This window comes from Lethenteron reissneri, chromosome 17 (assembly GCF_015708825.2).
Source record: "Lethenteron reissneri isolate LAM-NWPU_2019-01 chromosome 17, ASM1570882v1, whole genome shotgun sequence".
NCBI classification, from domain to species: domain Eukaryota; kingdom Metazoa; phylum Chordata; class Hyperoartia; order Petromyzontiformes; family Petromyzontidae; genus Lethenteron; species Lethenteron reissneri.
The window spans coordinates 11,933,560-11,953,384 of NC_083795.1; the positions used below are offsets into that span (position 1 = coordinate 11,933,560).

Consider the following 19,825-nt stretch of genomic DNA (forward strand, 5'->3'; position numbering starts at 1 on the left):
ACTTGAGTGCACACACACACACACAACCCACTTGAGTGCACACACACACAACCCACTTGGGTACACACACACACACAACCCACTTGGGTGCACACACACACACACACTTGGGTGCACACACACAACCCACACTTGGGTGCACACACACACACACACACACTTGGGTGCACACACACACACACAACCCACACTTGAGTGCACACACACACACACAACCCACTTGAGTGCACACACACACACACAACCCACACTTGAGTGCACACATACACACACTTGGGTGCACACACACACACAACCCACTTGGGTGCACACACACACACACAACCCACACTTGAGTGCACACACACACACACTTGGGTGCACACACACACACAACCCACTTGGGTGCACACACACACACACAACCCACTTGAGTACACACACACACACACTTGGGTGCACACACACACACAACCCACTTGAGTACACACACACACACACTTGGGTGCACACACACACACAACCCACTTGAGTGCACACACACACACACTTGGGTGCACACACACACACAACCCACTTGGGTGCACACACACACACACAACCCACACTTGGGTGCACACACACACACACTTGGGTGCACACACACACACACAACCCACTTGAGTGCACACATACACACACTTGGGTGCACACACACACACAACACACTTGGGTACACACAATCACACAACCCACTTGGGTGCACACACACACACAACAACCCACTTGGGTGCACACACACACAACACACTTTTCTGCACACAACACACTTGGGTGTACACACACACACAGCCCACTTGGGTGCACACACACACACAACACACTTGGGTACACACACACACACAACACACTTGGGTGCACACACACACACAACAACCCACTTGGGTGCACACACACACACACAACACACTTTTCTGCACACAACACACTTGGGTGTACACACACACACAGCCCACTTGGGTGCACACACAACAGCACACTTGGGTACATACACACACACACACGAGACAAATGCCTCCCACCCCCCCCCCCCCGCTCAGGACTGCGAGGACCTCTGTGACGATTTGCGCAGAGGCCGCTATCGGTGGCACGGGAGGCTGCGGCTGAGGAGGCAAGGGCCGCGGTGTCGGTCTGGGCGATGCCCTCCCCTTGCGCCGCCGCCGCCGTTATCTCCCCCCCCACGAGTCTCCCAGAGCCACAGCGGGGAAGGGGGGGGGGTGGGGGGTGCTTCCTGGGGACACCAGGCGGGAGATGGGGCCTGCGCCGAGATAGCTCCGTGGCCTTTAAGCCTCTTTAAAATGAATTATTTATTACGCCAATAAAAAAAAGGCCACATTTACACTTCAGTGGGATTTTTTTCCTCTCCCATTTTTTCCCTTTTTTTGAAGCGGAATTTTTTTTTGGTCAGATAAACACGCTGATTTGAGGCGGTTGGAACTATTGATTTCCGGATGGAAAACGATCAATTTTTTTTTATTTTAATGTAGTTTTTGCCCCATAAAATCCACCGCTTTGCGATAATGTTTTTATCTATATATATTTTCACTATCATTACTACCGCTATTGTTATTTTACTCATTATTTATAAATGTTTTTGACCAGAAAAAAAATAAACCCCTCATGAGATCAATCCGCTCATTTTCATCCGTGACCTCGGAGTGACTCCATACAAAACACAGCGGCAGCGGTAGCAATTGAGACAGATTAAGAGAGTGGACTTTTCAGAAGCAAGCACACACCCAATTACAATCTTTATTAGCAATGGTAATTGACGAATATTAGTTTAAGTGCTGTGGAATAAATGCAAATAAAACAAATCTCCATGCGATTTTCGCTAACTTGACCATTAAATAAAAAAACCTCATTAATAAATTACTGTAGCTATGCATAATTCATGACCTTTAATCTGCATATCCTTTAATAGGCTGTGATGGGTTAAACAACCCCCTCAACGTTTCTTACTCAACTGTTTAAAAGAGATGAATGTTTGCGTTAATTGAATCCGGCTCGACCAGAAGGCACCTCAAACAAGGTGAAGAACGAAATTAAAAACCTTGCCCATTAAATGTGTCGTCTTCGTAGGGCTCACGGTGCCTGTTTGTACTTAATGACGGTTTGATTATCATCAGGTTTTGACCGTGTCTCTTTGATAAGCGACGTAGTTAAAACAGGGATTGTTTCTTTGTGCGCGTGTGTTTCTCTTTGTTTTGTTAAAGCGGCGCTCGACTCAAGGTAAGGGCAGCAGAAATGGCTCTGGAACGAACGTGGGTCAACGCCATCAAGTCCACGGTGCCTCCAATAAGTCAACTCCTCCTTCATCCTCGACTCTAACTGCCCCCAATTTGTCGTAGCGCTAAATCCCGGCGCTTACCTTACCCCGGCACCTGCCCTGGTCTCATTTTACAGGGAAACTTTAGAACGCTCTCCAGCACCTGTTTGCTGAATCACGCGAAGCGTTGCTGATTTGTCTCTATTATTAGCGGTCGTGTATACAGCATTACGTTGAGCTCTCCGTTATATATTTTTTGTTCACGGAGCTGCTCGGCGTGGCGTTGGTGGATGAGGGGTACACGCCGGAACAGTTCAGGCAGCCACTCGCCACCAATGACGCAGAGTCGTGACCAGGAATTGAGCTGGGATTTTTGCGTTAACGACTGAACCGGCATTCCAACCAAAACAAAACTAACACCTGAATCAACGTATTGTTATCATCATCGTCAGCCATGATTGATCCACTGCTGGATGACGGCCTCCACGAGCCGTCAGCATCTCTCACTGCCGTGTAACGCTTTCAAATTTCATAAAGAGGAATGTATAGTTGTTTTTATGACAGCGCTAACACCGGCAACGAAACGGCTTCCCGTGATAATCCCACGTATGTGTCGATGTAGCGAGTGACGACATTGGGGGTGATTTCTTTTTTTTTGTTACACGCAAAGAAACAACTTCACAGAAAATCTACTTTAAAACATAAAACCTCATTTAGCAGGCCGAGCGTGAGAGACATATGGCACAGAGAACGCATGAAAGAGATTACATTAAGAGAGAAATGCTAAGGGTTTTGTCATGCTGTATTGTTGGAGGGGTTCTCTCTCTCTCTCTCTCTCCCTCCCTCTCTCTTTAACCACCTCCACCACTGCTCCCACTACCCCCCCCCCACACACCTCCCCAAATCAGCCTCACAAAAGCCAGATCCCGCAGGCATGTGGAGGTAGGGAGAGAAGGCGCGGCAGTTGCACGGTATTTTTAGCAGGTGTGCGCATTCACACGCAACTCAATGGCTCAATGTGAGTTGACAATGCTTTGCTAATGACCCAAGTAATTTGACACTCATCCCACCCCAAGATTTTGCTTATGTTTTCCACTGCATTGCCTGGTTATGCCCGCCTTAATTAAATGAGGTTTATAAAGGGTTCTAAATAATTAACTATAGGGGAGGGGGAGGGTATCGCTTCTCTAAGGTTAGAGCAGTGGTACAGAGTCAGACAATTTGATTTCCGGCCATGGATGACATTAATGGGGTGAGCGATATGTGAACTGGTGCTGGGGGCTTCATCCGTCGCCAAAGCCGCGCTGACTTGTGCAGCGAAGTATGGCCAAACAATCCTCATGACTGAAAAAGCGAAGGGAAAGGCCTTCTTTCAGCAGTGGATTGACAACGGGGTGAGCCGTTATCGTGATTCAGTTCGGCTTGTACACGTTTAGAAACGGAATATATTCAATGTACGCCTTTCCACTGATTAATCGATTCATGCTAATTCCTAAGCTCACGATGAACTCATTAAGTCGTGCATGAGCATCGATGTTTTTCGACCCGTGAGTTTATTGTGTGCAATGGGTGCACGCCATGGTGCCACCATTCACCACAAGCGAAACAAACAGTGGATTTCCTGACTCGTATCGGTACCCCGAACCTAGGCAATGCATTGAATCGCACGGGGATTGAATACATCCCACCGCTACGTGTCGTGCCACTTGTTGAAATTCAGTTTCGCCAGTCAAAAACTTTTCAACCGTTCCGCCACGTTTCAAGTGTAAACGGCATCTCACCTTTCGTATCGCTCGGCTGCGCGTCATTAAACTCGTATATCGTGTATTGTTTCCCCGCTCTCGCGAAGATGACGCCAGCCAAGAAGGGTGGCGAGAAAGAGACTCGTTCCACCATGAACGAGGTGGTGACCAGGCCTTAAATGTAGAGAGGGGGCGGGAGCGGAGAGAGGGAGGGGGCAGAGAAAAAATTAGCATGTCAATGAGTGGACGACGACGTGGTACGGTACGCAAGCTTGAAAATTAGGAGAAAGACACACTAAAATTAAATAACCTAGTAACCACGTCGTCGTCCACTCATTGACATGCTAATTTTTTCTCTGCCCACTCCCTCTCTCCGCCCCCGCCCCCTCTCTATATTTAAGGCCTCGTCACAAAAACGACCTCTCTCTTTGTGCTGATACGTGTTCTCTCTCTCTCTGTGTCTTTGTGACGTTTGTCTGCTTGTATGTCTGTCTATAGTTTTCTGGTTAGATTTTTGTTGCCATTTCTTTTATACCTGATGAAGATTGCCTGTGTTGCAATCGAAACGTCGTAGTATGCTATTATTTAATTTATTATTTTATCTTTATACGTGACTTTACCAAAAGAACCAAAGATTGATTCCTGCAGTCACGAAAGCTCCGAAATTGAGATTGAGGTGGTGACCCGCACCATCAACGTCCACAAGCGCATCCACGGCATTGGCCTTCAGGAAGCGTGCTCCCAGCGACATCAAGGAAATCCGCAAGTTTTGCCGAGAAGGAGATGGGCACTGCCGACGCTCGAATCGATACTCGTCTCAACAAGGCGGTGTGGAGCAAGCGTGTGCGGGACGTGCCGTGCCGGATCCGTGTGCGGCTCTCCAGGAAGAGGGATGAGGATGAAGATTCCCCCCTAACAGGCTGTACACCCTTGTCACCGTCGTGCCCGCCACCTCCTTCAAAGGTCTCCAAGACCGTCAATGTGGATAAAAGTTAATCATTTTCAAACCATACTCTTTGGTTTTTTCGGTAAGGTTTCGGAAGAAACACAAGCATCCGTCACACCTGATGACGGATGCTCGTGTTGCTTCCGAAACGTCGTGATTTAATTTAGTTGTTTTAATTTTATTTTATTTTCACCTACGTGACTTTACCGAAAAAAAACCCAAGAGTATGGATCGTTGCAGTCACGAAAACTTCACATCTAGAACTTTCAAGCCGTAGATGAATAAACCGTCACTCCCCATGTCCTTGTCATCCGCACGTCTCCTCCTGAAAAGGAGACTTTCGTCTTGGCGAGGGCTCGCCAACTGCCACTGGCGATGATGGATGGAGCCATTTAATTAGCCAGGGTGTGCGGACGCTGGATGGATGAGTGTTGAGCTTGCTGTCCTTCCCCCGCCACGGTGCGAAATAAGTTCAACACACATACACGCGCCTCCGATTAGCGCGGTTGGCTACGCACGGTGCGAAGGAAGTTGAACACACATACACGCATAATCAACGTTTTTGGGTTTAGATCGCGTTATTTATAAATGTGTCGTAACCCTCCACCACCCGACACGGCCAATCAGTAAAAAATGTGTCACGTTGACAAAGACAAATAGTTCACTGCTTTAGCCCACTATTTGTCTTTGTCAACGTGACACATTTTTTACTGATTGGCCGTGTCGGGTGGTGGAGGGTTACGACACATTTATAAATAACGCGATCTAAACCCAAAAACGTTGATTATGAATAACATTGGTCGCGAAAGCCTACGTGTTAAACTGACACATACACGCGCCTCCGGTTAGCGCGGTTGGCTACGCACGGTGCGAAGGAAGTTCAACATCGATGAATAGATGATTGCATCACAGGATAGAGAAATATGCTCAAGCAGAGGATTTGTGCTGGACACAAATCGCATTGGCAAATATGATTTGTAACTCCGATCTTTACGCGTTTAGTATCGATAGTTCAGTTGTAACGTGCGGTTTTATTGAGGGACTGTGCGTTGTCTCGGTGTGGTCTGGGCCTCTTTTTGTTGCTGTTTTGCTGCCTTGCCCAAGCTTGCAGTTAGTGTTGCAAAAATCGGCAGAAATTGATGTCCTTGTGCAATTTGTAGGTAGATATATTATCTATTGATAGATAAATAAACATATTCCTGACTTTTTGCACTACTATCGATTTTTTTGTATGTATTGTAACTTTCTTGACCCTGCCCTACTAGAGATCTGTTAAAAAAAGAGCATCATAGCTCGCTCATGGGATTCCTCCAGTCTTTAAGTCAAGATTCGGATTCTGAAGCTTTCATCCAGCAGTGGATTGACTATGGCCGATGATGATGATAACGAAGACTCACCTGCTAACCTGGTCGTAAAGGCCATTTACTCTTTGTTATTAAATTGGATTTTTTTTTAATTATCACTACTGAGACTGTATCCCATCAGATCCCATTAATCCCTCGAACGAACGCGTGATGGAAACGATGCGCCGTGCGATGATATAAGACAATCATAATTCTAACAACACTAACTTACGAATAACCGCAAGTGCATCGTAACCGTCGCCAGGACTGCGTCGCATTTTTACGAGGAGCGAATTAAACGACCGGTGGATATCCACAGCGCCGCGTTTGTGTAAACACGGAGAGAGTTACGGCAAAAACCGAGCCGGGGTAGAAAGCAGAGGCAGAAGAACAAAACCCGCGCGCTCCCTGGGATACGGACTCGAACAAAAGGGGCCTCTGCGAGACTGTTACGAGAGAATGAATATACAGGGTCCAACTATGGGGCGCCTGTAACGTTAATTTGGGTTAACTCATGCGGAAATGATTAACATGTTAATTTATTACTTGCGGCTGAGCTGCGGCGATGTTCAACTTGAGATCACAGCGTGGGCGCGAGAGAGGTGAATGACGGCGGTGGGCGGCGGCGTTCGTTGTCGGAGCCCGCACGGAGTCTTTTTGACGAACGTCGCTGCGAAGTCGGAAAACCAGTGGCGGAGGAGCTCAACTTTGAACCCAGCCAGGTGCCCCCCCCCCCCCCACCACTGTTCCCCCCAGCCAATACTATTACAATTAAAATGCATGGCCCTTTAAAACGGGTCCGTCGTCCAGTTTTACTTGCATGTACGTTGTTGAACATCTTTCGCACCGTACGCAGCCACAACGCGTACACCACTTGTCCACCACCACCACCGTGGCTGCATCGTCCCCTCCAAATCCAACATTTAAGCACTGCCCCCAAAACCCAGTAAGCATTCACGGCCATCTGCGGTCTCGTCCGAAGAATTGAGATGCCCATGACGGAATTGTCTCTTTCTCTCTGTAAAATAAATCAATATGCTGCCTTTCCCCGCTATGCCCGTATCTCAATTTTGTGTACACTCTCTTGAGATGTGGTTGCATTTAGATGCGGCTGCATGAATATAAATGATATTTCAATTGGTCTGACCCACAAATGCTACATTTGGGTTGCAGAGGTATAATAGCAAAACATATGTCGCTCAACCAATGACTTATACAACATATTAGCGTTTGTTTGGGTGGATTGTTACCACGAGGAATGGTGGAGGCTTCGAAAGGCCTGCATCCAGCAGTCGATTGGCTGATGAACCTTTATCATGTTCGGACGTTGGTGATGCACGCCTGTAGCACCTGTAGGACTGTGGAGACGAAGGATGGTGGATCACGAGTGCGTGAACACCGTGCAGTGTTTTTCAAATGGGCATCATTATTACGTATCACATCTCACTGGGTGGCACAGTGGTCAGATCGTGTGGTTGGCAATAGGAGTTTAAAGGCAAATCGTGCGTTTTATGAATATTGACTTGCTCCCACCATGGAAATGTGGAATTTCCATGACTATTTCAGGGCTGTTAATAAATAAATTATGACCACTGACCCACACGCAAATGAGTATGGGGCTCAAAACATAACTTTGAAATGCTTCCCTGAGCCTCAAAACATTATTTTAAGACAATCCTGCTCTAGATGGTTGGCCAGTTTATTGGGGGCATTATTTCATCATCATCACGAAACAGCCGTTGTTAAAACTTTTTTGATGATGTGGTGATTTATATAAAGTATTTGTATTTTTACTAATTATTTATTACGGCGTAGAGAGGGTGGATGGGGCAGACGAAGGGGTGGGGGTTGGGAGGGGGGGCGGGGGGGTGGGGGGCAGGACCTGTTCAGATAACACTCACCCCTGGTGTTAATCACTGCGCCACCGCTCCACCCACCCAACGCAGACAATGCGTGGCCTTGTTTCGCGATCCTCATGGAACGCCGTCTCACCCGCGAATATCGTCCAGACGAGAGAGAGAGAGAGGGAGATGCGACACACACACAAAAAAATCTGACTTATTGTGTTCTTTTTTTTTCTGCGATGGCGATATTGAAAAGGGGACGCATCTCATATTTTCTGCCTCGTTGGAGCGTTGTGTCTCTTAATTGCCTCTTTTTTTTAAACAAAGACGAGGGAGCCGGGGTGCTGGACGAGGTCGCGATGGTCGTCTGTAGAGGGGGTGGCGGTTTGGCGGGGGGTGGTGGTGGGGGAGCGGCGTGGTGGTGGTGGTAGGAGGGAATTTTTACAAAATTATTCACTGGGGGGCTTGAGTCGCACATGGGGGAGATATATTTTGTGGCAGAGTGCCAGGAGAGAGAGAGATTAAATTAGGAGTTGATCCAGGGAAAAGCCCTTGCGTCCGGAGTAACCTATTCCATTCTCGAGGCCGCTCGTGGATTTTGTAAAGGGCGTCCTTCGCGGGGAGTAGGAGGAGGGTGATGTCTCGATGCGTCTCTACGCCAGACAGGCAGATCGAGCTGGAGGACGAGGAGACGGGGGAAAAGAGGAGGAGGAGGCGGGCAATCGAGTGGTGGGGGGGGGGGGGCTGTGGAACGTTTTGGAACTTTGCCAGGCTGCGATTGGTTCGGGTGTGTTTCATTGATGGAGAGTTCATTAAAATCTGCAGTAGGAGAAGCTCACAATAGCGACCCCACTCAGTCCCTTTATTATTTCACTACGGGTGTAACGATTGCTCCCCCCCCCCCGCCCCTTAACAACAATCCCAAGCCTGGCGAAGTCGATGAATTGTCGCGATTCAAATAAAGGAATGATTGTTATTGTGTATTACCTTGTGAATATGTTACGTAAAACTAAACTATTCTTTTTTACTTTACCAGGTAAGGCCCACTGAGCGATACAATTATTTTTTTCAGAAGCGACCTGGCCACAAATGATAACTCAACGAAGTGGCTTATCATGTGGACATTTATCGCGGCCAAATACTCTCAACGCGTGGTGATGTTGGCTCTAAATGCGGAGGGACAAAACCGGAGGACCCGGATATAATTCGCGCGACCACGGGAAGAGAGAAAGACACACAGACTCCAAATATACAGCAGCATGCGTCAGGGTCGGGATCGAAACCACGACCTCTTGTATACAGGCGAGGTAGTTAACATCAGTTAGAGCGATTTTGAGCCCTCGATTCTTACGTGTTACACGTTAGACGTGCTGTTCAACGCGTGTACCATCAGCGTAGAGAATCAATTCCAGCCACGAACTTGTGTCAGTGGTCAGCGATATCTGAACTGGTCCTGCCCCCCACCCTTTTGCCCCGCCCCCCTTAACCAACCTGCCATGACCTATGTGGTGAAGCATGGTCAAACACCCCCCCCCCCATGACTCTCTATGACACTGCTCTGTGTTGGTCTATGTCTATACCAAACAAAATATCCGTTGTTCTCTCTGCATCTCTTTCACTTCCTTTGTTTATTTCACTCGCTGTCTCTGCCTCTGTGTCTCCCACCGTGTCGTATTGTCTCTCTCCATGTAGAGCCCTACGACCCTTCTTCCCATTGTTTGCACAGCGCCTGAAAGAACATCGCCGTGACTTTGTACGCACATTTTCTGTAAAGCGGATACACGTGCCATCTGTAACCAGTCGATTACGGGGGAAGAGATAGTGTTCTTTAAACAGTTAATCTACCAGCAGCAGCTTCGAATAATATTGATTTCCAACTAAGAAGCAGGCACACCGTGACTTACTCTTGCTAATCTTGCCACAGGATCTTTAACACGCACCTCCGAACAAGCATACATCATTTCGGATATTTCTCCCACTGACATTCAGCTCACAGCAATTTGCCTTTAACGGGGATCGAACTTATGCGCCCGGTACCAACCGGCGTCGTGACACGTGCTGATCTCTCATGCAACCTGCTGCTGCGGAGCCACGTGCGGCCGTCTAAGGACTGCTTCGTGACGCGTCGTGTGTTAGGGAGCCACCGTTTCGTGTTCACCAGGTGCGTTGCGGCTCTTGAAATATTGAGGGCCTTTCTTTTTTTTGGACCGAATTCGAGAAAAATGCCACTTCTTGTAGTTGTTCTGGTTGCCGACCACTCGGCTAGGCAATCCATGCAAGACTGCCGCAGAGAATATGAGAGCACGTGGGTTTATATGACTCTTAAATGTCAATTCTAGATTTGAAGCTTTGGTGACTGCAAGGATTCATACTCTTAGTTCTTTCGGTAAAGTCATGTAGGTGACTTTACCGAAATAACCTACGTGACTTTACCGAAAGAACTAAGAGTATGAATCTTAAATGTCATTTCACGGTTCTGGGACAGCAACCAAAAGCTGATGGAATGACAGTGAGATGAAGGGCTCCTAGAAGAGATCCAGACTCATCCCAGCTTAGCTTCCGAGATACGACGACATGGTGGCGCTTCTCAGGTGATTTCGTCCAGGGGCAAACGCACTCGGACTCGGACGTAACTTAGCCCGGCATGGAGCCACATTCACATCGGGAATGACCCCCTCGTCTGATTTCTGCCAAACAAAATTGCCGGTCTTTTTCCATCACCAACGACGGGAGGACATTGCCGATTTGATGTACGTCGGCTGTATCGCACAAGTTAATCAATGTGGCTCAAAACGTTGTTGACATACCAGAGGGGTGAATGGCTTCTCTACTTTACGCGTGTTTTTGTTTAAGTTCTCTGTGATGTTTTTTTTATTTTAACAAGTTATTAATTTTCGGCCACAGGTCGTAAATCTCACACCCCAATTCGCTTGCAATAGAGAAGTTAATTTGCTCTGCTCGGTCAGTCCTGCAAACTTATTTGCGACCTTTTAATGAACTCGGGCCAGCGACGTAAATCGGCTGTTGGGTGTTGTTTGTCCTCCATGCTTCGCCAGCGCTGCTCAGTTGCAGGTTGCTGAATCAAGGGCCCAACACTGATTTTCAGAGATGTATGTTGATCATCGGGCGAGTTGCATTTACTGGTGAAACGTCGTACTCAGATTGTAAATGTTGTGGGTTTACTCTCCAACACAGCGGCTGTACTAGTGACGAATTTGCACGTTCTGTTTACGTGACATACCTTACTAAGGGGCCATCCATTTAGTGCGTACGCATGGAGGGGGGAGGGGGGTGTTAACCCAAATGCGTACGCTTGCGTATGGGGGGTCTACTGACAATGTACGCAGAGGAAACGGGGGGGAGGGGGGTGAAGCCTCCATAATAATTTGTCTACATTGGCCTTCAAATGAGCCACAGTTCAGTTTCTTCAGCTGTCACGCAGCTCAGCAAAATAAGTGGCCAAGGTACGCAACTTAATTCTTTAATGCAGCCGGCGGTGGACTATCTGTTTGCTTAAACACGTTAATATTATTAATCCTTGATCGTTTCTACGTAGATTAAATATCTGCCGTTCAATAGGATTCGGTGGGGGACAATCGTCCGTACGCAGGTGGGGGGGGGGGGGGGGGAAAAAGTCCGCGTGCGTACAGGGGAAGGGGGGAGGGGTCAAGTTTTGACAGATTTTTTCGTACCTACTAAATGGATGGACTCTAATTGGCTGTGTCAGGTGGTAGCGGGTTTAACGACGCATTTCTATTTAAGCGATCTAACCCAAAAATAAACCCTAAATTATGAATAATATTGGTCGCGAAAGCCTACGTGTTAAACTGTTTAGTTTTACTTTAACAATCGCGTCTCTCCTCCCCATTGGCGTTGCTAACAAAATTGAAAAAACAACAAACCGGTTTGAGACGAATCAACTTGGTCTAACCCGGTTGACGGAGAAAAAAACCCCACACTCAACACCTCCACGTTTCTCAAAATCCCGGTTAAATGGACATCTTCCGACGCACTAAAACACCTCAACCTATACCAGAGGAGGGAAGCCTATTCATTTGTACTCTTTGGTTCTTTCGGTAAAGTCACGTCGGTAGAAAAATAAAATAAACAAAAATAATATATCACGACGTTTCGATCGCAACACAAGCGGTCATCCTCAGGCGAAAAAAAATCATCCAGCAGTGGAACTGCTGAACCAGGAAGAGCACCCTGTTTATTTATTTGTTTAAATCCAACGTTTGACCTCCAGTCTAGCAGCGGCATAGCTGAGCTTGTGTGTGTAGCCCTGGGGGTGCAATGGTTACAACGCGCGGAAGTGGGGGGGGGGGGGGTCACGTCGGCCCAGGCCCCCCTCTCCAATTTTAAAACCGCTTCGTAGCCCTGCGCCCCGGGGGGGGGAGGGGGGGCCTTTTCGGCGGCCCTGTTCGCACCGGCGCGCAATTGCACCGCCTGCGCCCTCCACAGGCACGCCACTGAAGCGGGGATTGACTCTCCTCTCTCTCTCTGTGTAACAGAAGGCCCCTGAGGAGGGGGGGAAAGGGAGCGCAGCAGCAGTAGCAGCAGCAGCGGAGGAGTTGGGAGGAGGAGGAGGAGGCCCCGTTATTCCCGAGGCAGGGAGCGCGGGGCGGGCGGGCGGGCGAGCGGGGGAAGCGGGCGGGACACGGGGAGAGGCGGTGCCGAAAACTTATAAAGACTACCCTGCACTCACTACCTTTACTACACCTATACAACTCACAGCTGTAAGTTGTGGCTGCTGTCGCTGCTGCTGCTGCTACGCCGTGGTTGCTGTTACCGCTGCGGCATCAGCCTGCAATCAGCGCAGCGTTGCAGAGCGCGAGGCCACGGGTGGGTGAGGGGGGTGGCGTCGCCTCCTCGCTCTCCGTCCACGCACTCGTCTCGTCTTCGAGACTGCGCGGGCTGCCTCGAGACATTTCGCAGCTGCTGCCGCCGCCGCTGTTGCTCGCGACCCCGCAACCAAACGCCGCCACGGGCAGCGGTCTCTTTAACACGCCACCGCGCAAGGCAAGTCGTCGTCTTCTTGCGCAGGCAGAGCGGCGTGCGCACACAGGAATAGAGTCGCACGCACAGTGCGCGTGTGTGTGTACGCGTGTACACGTGTGTGTGTGTACACGTGCGTGTGTACACGTGTGTGTGTGTACACGTGTGTCTATATATAGCGTGCGCAAGAGCAGCGCTCCGGGGCTGCTGCCGCTGCCGCCGCTGCGCTCCACGATGCCACACAGCGCCGGAGCAGCGCGAGAAGAAGAGACGGCGAACTGAATTCGACAGAAGTGGTGGTGGTATTGGGGGGGCTGTTTAGCGGACCGTGGACACAGTTGTACGTGGGGGGGGGGGGCACCACCAAGACAGAGGAACAGGGAGGTGGGAACCCAAACGAAGAGGGTGGGGTGGGTGTTGGAGGGTCGCGATCCGACTCTGGCAGAGAAGAAGAGGGGTGGGGGGCGGTAGCAGCGCAGCGAGCGCCTCTGCGCCGCTCCGATGGCGACACGGACCGAGCGAGGCGCTGACTCCTGCTCGCGGGGCCGTACGTCCGACACCGCCGGCGGCTTCGGCGGCTTTGGCGGCGCGGCGGCGCTGACCCTCGCCCTCCTCCTCCTGCTGCTCGCCACCCCGTGGCCGGGGGCCCTCGCTTGCTCCGGGCTGGCCGTGAACGAGTGCAGCTGCGCCGAGGAGCGTGCCAAGGGGCCCGCGCGGCACGCGGCTGCGCGCAGAGTGACCTGCTCGAGCGGCTCGCTCGGCGAGGTGCTGCCGCCCGGCGTGTTGCCCGCTCGCACCGTCACGCTGTGAGTAGCGGGGGGGGGGGGGGGCTTGGCGCGAGACGATTGGGGGCGGGGGGGGGGGCTAAGGGAAGGAATTGAGGGTAGACGGAATAAGAGGTCGGGGGATGTGGGTGCCGGTGGTGGGTGAGTGTTTGGGGGGTGTGGTGGGTGATTTGGGGGGCGAAGGAAGATACGGGAGGTTTACGTGGCAATGGGAGGATGTGGGCGAGTTTGGGAGACTTCAAGTCTAGGATAGAGAGCGGTGCGGTGTCTTGGAGCATCGAGTCAATATCGTCTTGTCGGGATGAGTACTGCACTGTATGGGGAGTGTAGTAGAGAGTGTGAAGTGTGGTAGAGAGTGTGGAGTGTGGTAGAGAGAGTGGAGTGTGGTAGAGAGAGTGGAGTGTGGTAGAGAGTGTGGAGTGTGGTAGAGAGTGTGGAGTGTGGTAGAGAGAGTGGAGTGTGGTAGTGAGAGTGGAGTGTGGTAGAGAGAGTGGAGTGTGGTAGAGAGAGTGGAGTGTGGTAGAGAGTGTGGTAGAGAAGTGGAGTGTGGTAGAGAGTGTGGAGTGTGGTAGAGAGAGTGGAGTGTGGTAGTGAGAGTGGAGTGTGGTAGAGAGAGTGGAGTGTGGTAGAGAGAGTGGAGTGTGGTAGAGAGTGTGGTAGAGAGAGTGGAGTGTGGTAGAGAGTGTGGAGTGTGGTAGAGAGTGTGGAGTGTGGTAGAGAGAGTGGAGTGTGGTAGTGAGTGTGGTAGTGAGTGTGGTAGAGAGTGTGGAGTGTGGTAGAGAGTGTGGAGTGTGGTAGAGAGAGTGGAGTGTGGTAGAGAGAGTGGAGTGTGGTAGAGAGTGTGGAGTGTGGTAGTGAGAGTGGAGTGTGGTACAGAGAGTGGAGTGTGGTAGAGAGTGTGGAGTGTGGTAGAGAGTGTGGCGTGTGGTAGAGAGAGTGGAGTGTGGTAGTGAGTGTGGAGTGTGGTAGAGAGTGTGGAGTGTGGTAGTGAGAGTGGAGTGTGGTAGAGAGAGTGGAGTGTGGTAGAGAGAGTGGAGTGTGGTAGAGAGTGGAGTGTGGTAGAGAGTGGAGTGTGGTAGAGAGTGTGGAGTGTAGTAGAGAGAGTGGAGTGTGGTAGAGAGAGTGGAGTGTGGTAGAGAGAGTGGAGTGTGGTAGTGAGTGTGGAGTGTGGTAGAGAGAGTGGAGTGTGGTAGAGAGTGTGGAGTGTGGTAGTGAGTGTGGAGTGTGGTAGAGAGTGTGGAGTGTGGTAGAGAGTGTGGAGTGTGGTAGTGAGTGTGGAGTGTGGTAGAGAGAGTGGAGTGTGGTAGAGAGAGTGGAGTGTGGTAGAGAGAGTGGAGTGTGGTAGAGAGTGTGGAGTGTGGTAGAGAGTGTGGAGTGTGGTAGAGAGTGTGGAGTGTGGTAGTGAGTGTGGAGTGTGGTAGAGAGTGTGGATTGTGGTAGAGAGTGTGGAGTGTGTTAGAGAGAGTGGAGTGTGGTAGTGAGTGTGGAGTGTGGTAGAGAGAGTGGAGTGTGGTAGAGAGTGTGGAGTGTGGTAGGCAGAGTGGAGTGTGGTACAGAGAGTGGAGTGTGGTAGAGAGAGTGGAGTGTGGTAGAGAGTGTGGAGTGTGGTAGAGAGAGTGGAGTGTGGTAGAGAGAGTGGAGTGTGGTAGAGAGAGTGGAGTGTGGTAGTGAGAGTGGAGTGTGGTAGAGAGAGTGGAGTGTGGTAGAGAGTGTGGAGTGTGGTAGAGAGTGTGGTAGAGAGAGTGGAGTGTGGTAGTGAGTGTGGAGTGCGGTAGTGAGAGTGGAGTGTGGTAGAGAGAGTGGAGTGTGGTAGAGAGTGTGGAGTGTGGTAGAGAGTGTGGTAGAGAGAGTGGAGTGTGGTAGTGAGTGTGGAGTGTGGTAGAGAGTGTGGAGTGTGGTAGAGAGAGTGGAGTGTGGTAGAGAGAGTGGAGTGTGGTAGAGAGAGTGGAGTGTGGTAGAGAGTGTGGAGTGTGGTAGTGAGTGTGGTAGTGAGTGTGGAGTGTGGTAGAGAGAGTGGGGTTTGGTAGAGAGAGTGGAGTGTGGTAGAGAGAGTGGAGTGTGGTAGAGAGAGTGGAGTGTGGTAGTGAGTCTGGTAGTGAGTGTGGAGTGTGGTAGTGAGTGTGGAGTGTGGTAGTGAGTGTGGAGTGTGGTAGTGAGTGTGGAGTGTGGTAGAGAGAGTGGAGTGTGGTACAGAGTGTGGAGTGTGGTAGTGAGTGTGGAGTGTGGTAGGGAGTGTGGAGTGTGGTAGGGAGTGTGGTAGTGAGAGTGGAGTGCGGTAGGGAGTGTGGAGTGTGGTAGTGAGTGTGGAGTGTGGTAGTGAGTGTGGAGTGTGGTAGGGAGTGTGGAGTGTGGTAGGGAGTGTGGAGTGTGGTAGTGAGTGTGGTAGTGAGAGTGGAGTGTGTTATATATAGAAAGAAACGGGTATTGTTTTGTGAGTGTAGTCACAGATGAGGTGTAATCTGCGTGTTGGGTTTCGGAACGCAGTGTCCGCGCGTGTGTTCTGCGTCTTCGCACGCCGTTCCATCTCTCCGCACACCTTTGCCGAAGCAAACTTCACAATCGGTTGACAACGACGCGTCACGCACGTCGCTCGCCATCGTCATCCTGGTGTGCGTCCTTCATGGGTGGTTCGCGAACAGGTTTTTTTTTCCCCCCCCGGAACAAAGTTGTCATCTTTGCGTAGCCCGGGCTTCATTTGCAACTCAGGCAGTAACATCGTCTCGAACGGTCACAACAATGAGTGCGTGAGCGCACCGCTTCAGCAAAAACGTGACGCTCGTCCCGCTGCTGACAGACGTGACCATCACCAAAGGGGATCACGTGGAGAGGGAGGCACTGCGAGTCTGCTGCGTCTTGCGTCTTTGCGCGACACTTCGACTCTCTCTCTTTCTCTCTCCGCACACCTTTCCCAAAGCCAAAATCAAGTTAGTAGTTCTCGTGTCGCCCTGTTTGCCGCTAACATCTCCGTTCGCTCTGTCGGCAAAAGGGCTTCTCAGACCCATCTCTCTGCCTAACCAAAACGGGGTGGGGGGGGGCGGTCACTTGTTGGTTACGTAAGCGCGCTCTGGTCGGCGCTCGTTTGTATTTCACGGCCGCACAATCGGCACGTGATTAACAAAGGCACGATTTCTGTGCTTAACATTCAACAATATCGTCCACAAAACAAAGACGAAGATCACCCCCCCCCCTTCAGCCTCCACCCCGTGTAGCCTTAACAGACTGTTGGGAGCGAGCAGCACCTACGAAGGCCGGCAGAAACCACGCCCGGCCGCCTTTGTCTCCCGAGTGGCGATATTTACTAGACACTGCACACTGCACCAGGTACTCATTTGAGGCTCAGTCGACCTAGGGGAGGCCCAGGACCGCTTCAGTGAATCGTCACCGGTGTTGGCCGTGAGCGGGAATCGAACTGGGATCGCTGGGTTCGTAGCGCGGCGCGCTAACTGCTGCACCACCGCTCCCCACGATCATAAGCAGACTCATTGTTCCATTCGTCACGCACATTGATCGGTCAAGATAGAGCTTCGGTACATCATAATTCAAACGTTAGATGATTAATTTGGCTACTTTGTCTGAGCCAAACGTCCCCATTCCCCCACGGGGCCAGTTGCGACATAATTATTCGCTAGATGATATTGTGTGACGCTCAAATAATTGGTGGTGGTGGCTCCCCTCCCTCCGTGTGTGCCACTCACGCGTGCGCTGATTAAGTAGCGTCTGCTGTGATCCATTCGTCCACGCACTTCTCCGTTGTCTAAATAAGCCGGATTCACACTCGCCGTGAGATACGAGGGGACTTGCGCGCTGCACAAACACCGTCTCTTTACTCTGGCTTTATTCTCGGCAAATAGAGGCCACGGTGGAAATTGTTATGCGCCGCTTAGCAGATAGTTGTGCATCCGGGAGATTATACAGCCCCGCGTGCGTGTGTGTGTGTGTGTCCGTGCGCGTGTGTGACTGTGGCACCCAGAGCTCTCACCTGCGTTGTGTCTCTCCCCACAGTTCTGACTCTCAAACAAGTTCTGTTTCTAACCTAATTCCTGTCTCTCACCTGCACTGTAGCCCTCACTGCCAGTCGGCCAGCTCTGCAAAGAACATTTCCCTTTTTCCCCGTGACAGAGGCCACTTTCCCACGTTAATCAGCCGCAGAGAGACTTACGTTCACTCCATGGGAATGGAATTCTCTCCCATCATTGAGTGTATTTACACCCCTGCAATTATACTCGCTAACAACTTGTAAAGTGCCATAGAGTATTCGCTCGCTCTCGCTAAGATCGAACGGCTCATCGGCGTGAGGAACTACGGACGAGTAGGGAAGGCAGCCAGGCGGTGAGCAGGCACCATATCCCTCCCCAAGGTCTGCGGTCCTCGATATATGGAGGTGTTGTCAGCCAATTAACGAGTGTTTACATGTGGAAGGAAATCGGAGCAGCAGGAGAAAACCCCTCGTGAAGTAGGAGAGGCTGTGGCGTGTCAATCAGGGCATGACCAAACATCCGGAACGAGACCTTCGTGAAATAAAAAAAAAATCTTGAGTTTCAAGTCTTGATTCTAGATTTGAAGCTTTCGTGACTGCAAGGATTCATACTCTTAGTTTTTTCGGTAAAGTCACGTAGGTAAAAAATGAAGTTAAAATTAATAAAAATAAATAATAATAAATCACAGATTTGGCTGTGATGGTCTCACATGATGACGGAGACTTGTGTTGCCTCCGAAACGTCGTGATTTTTGTTATTTTATTTTTATTAATTTTTATTTCATTTTTTACCTACGTGACTTTACCGAAAAAACTAAGAGTATATTTCAAGTCTTGAGTTTCGAGGGACTTTGCCAGTCCACTGCTGGATGATGGCCTCCCGTCACTAACCTGCACGCTGATCCGTGCAGGTTGGTGAAGGAGCCACCCAGGTCCGGTCCAGACATCACCACTGATTATTCGGCGGTGATATTATTCCTGGCCTGGAATCAAGCCCATCTGAGCCATAGGGCAGTGGTGTACTAACCACGGCCGTCACCATGCCCCGCACATCATCATTATTATTGTTACTACTGAATAGCAGTGTTACCGTGTGGGAGTTTCATTTTACTCCGTTAGAATCGGAAATTGCGAAAGTGCAGCTACCCAAAGAAAGCAAAACGATTATCCACCAGATTTCTGTTTTCTTTTTCCTCTCTCTCCCCCTCCGTTACCATTAATCAAGACGTGGGAGCTGTCAGACGACAGATTGACACAACAATCCCCTTTTCAGCATCATTCGTCATTACCTTAAACGACCAAGCAGGTCACTGTTAGTTACGCGTCCACAGGCACCTGTGGATAAACACTGGACGCTTCTAGATCAGTGGAGGTCAGTGTCGATCGGTGACTCCAAGCCAGGGCCGTTGGAAGTCGTCCGCGGAACTGTTGCAGGTCGGATTATTGTTTTCTCTCCACAGAACAGCAGATTATTATGATGATATTTTTTACTAAAAAAACTCAATTGCATCTGTCGCTAACACCGTGTGGCTTTAAACGTAAAATATATACAGTCGTAGGCGATGTTTCAAGCAATGGCCAAAGAGAGTGGATACGAAGGGTTGGAGACTCCACTTTACAACTACCGGGGTCTTGATGAGAGTTACGTTTTTAAAAAAAAATTGTCATCACCAGTTACGTTTTTTTCATTGGCGTATAACTAGTTACCTAATAGTAGCTATTGGGTAATTGACAAACCCTTTGAAAGAAATAATGAGGCGGTGTTATTGTTGCACGCGTGTGCGCTTGTTGTTATTTGCGTTGTGCTTCTTCCCCTTATGTCTGATGTTCGATGTCGAGGGTAAACAGCGCTGTGAATCTGCAGCGAGGTGGTCGAGGATTAGCGGAGTCGATCTGACGTTGCA

The 19,825-nt window shown here is 50.1% G+C and overlaps 1 protein-coding gene and 1 pseudogene across 1 annotated transcript in view; both read left to right on the top strand.

Moving 5' to 3' along the window:
• Positions 1-4,136: 4,136 nt before the first annotated feature.
• Positions 4,137-5,025, top strand: LOC133343217 (large ribosomal subunit protein eL31-like; annotated as a pseudogene).
• An 8,546-nt stretch (positions 5,026-13,571) lies between these two features.
• LOC133343494 (adhesion G protein-coupled receptor A3-like) overlaps positions 13,572-19,825 on the top strand; it is a 106,097-nt gene continuing 99,843 nt past the window's right edge. The window contains 1 exon segment of the mRNA XM_061553154.1: positions 13,572-13,966. Within this exon segment, the coding sequence (XP_061409138.1) occupies positions 13,662-13,966 (305 nt within the window). The 5' untranslated portion in view covers positions 13,572-13,661.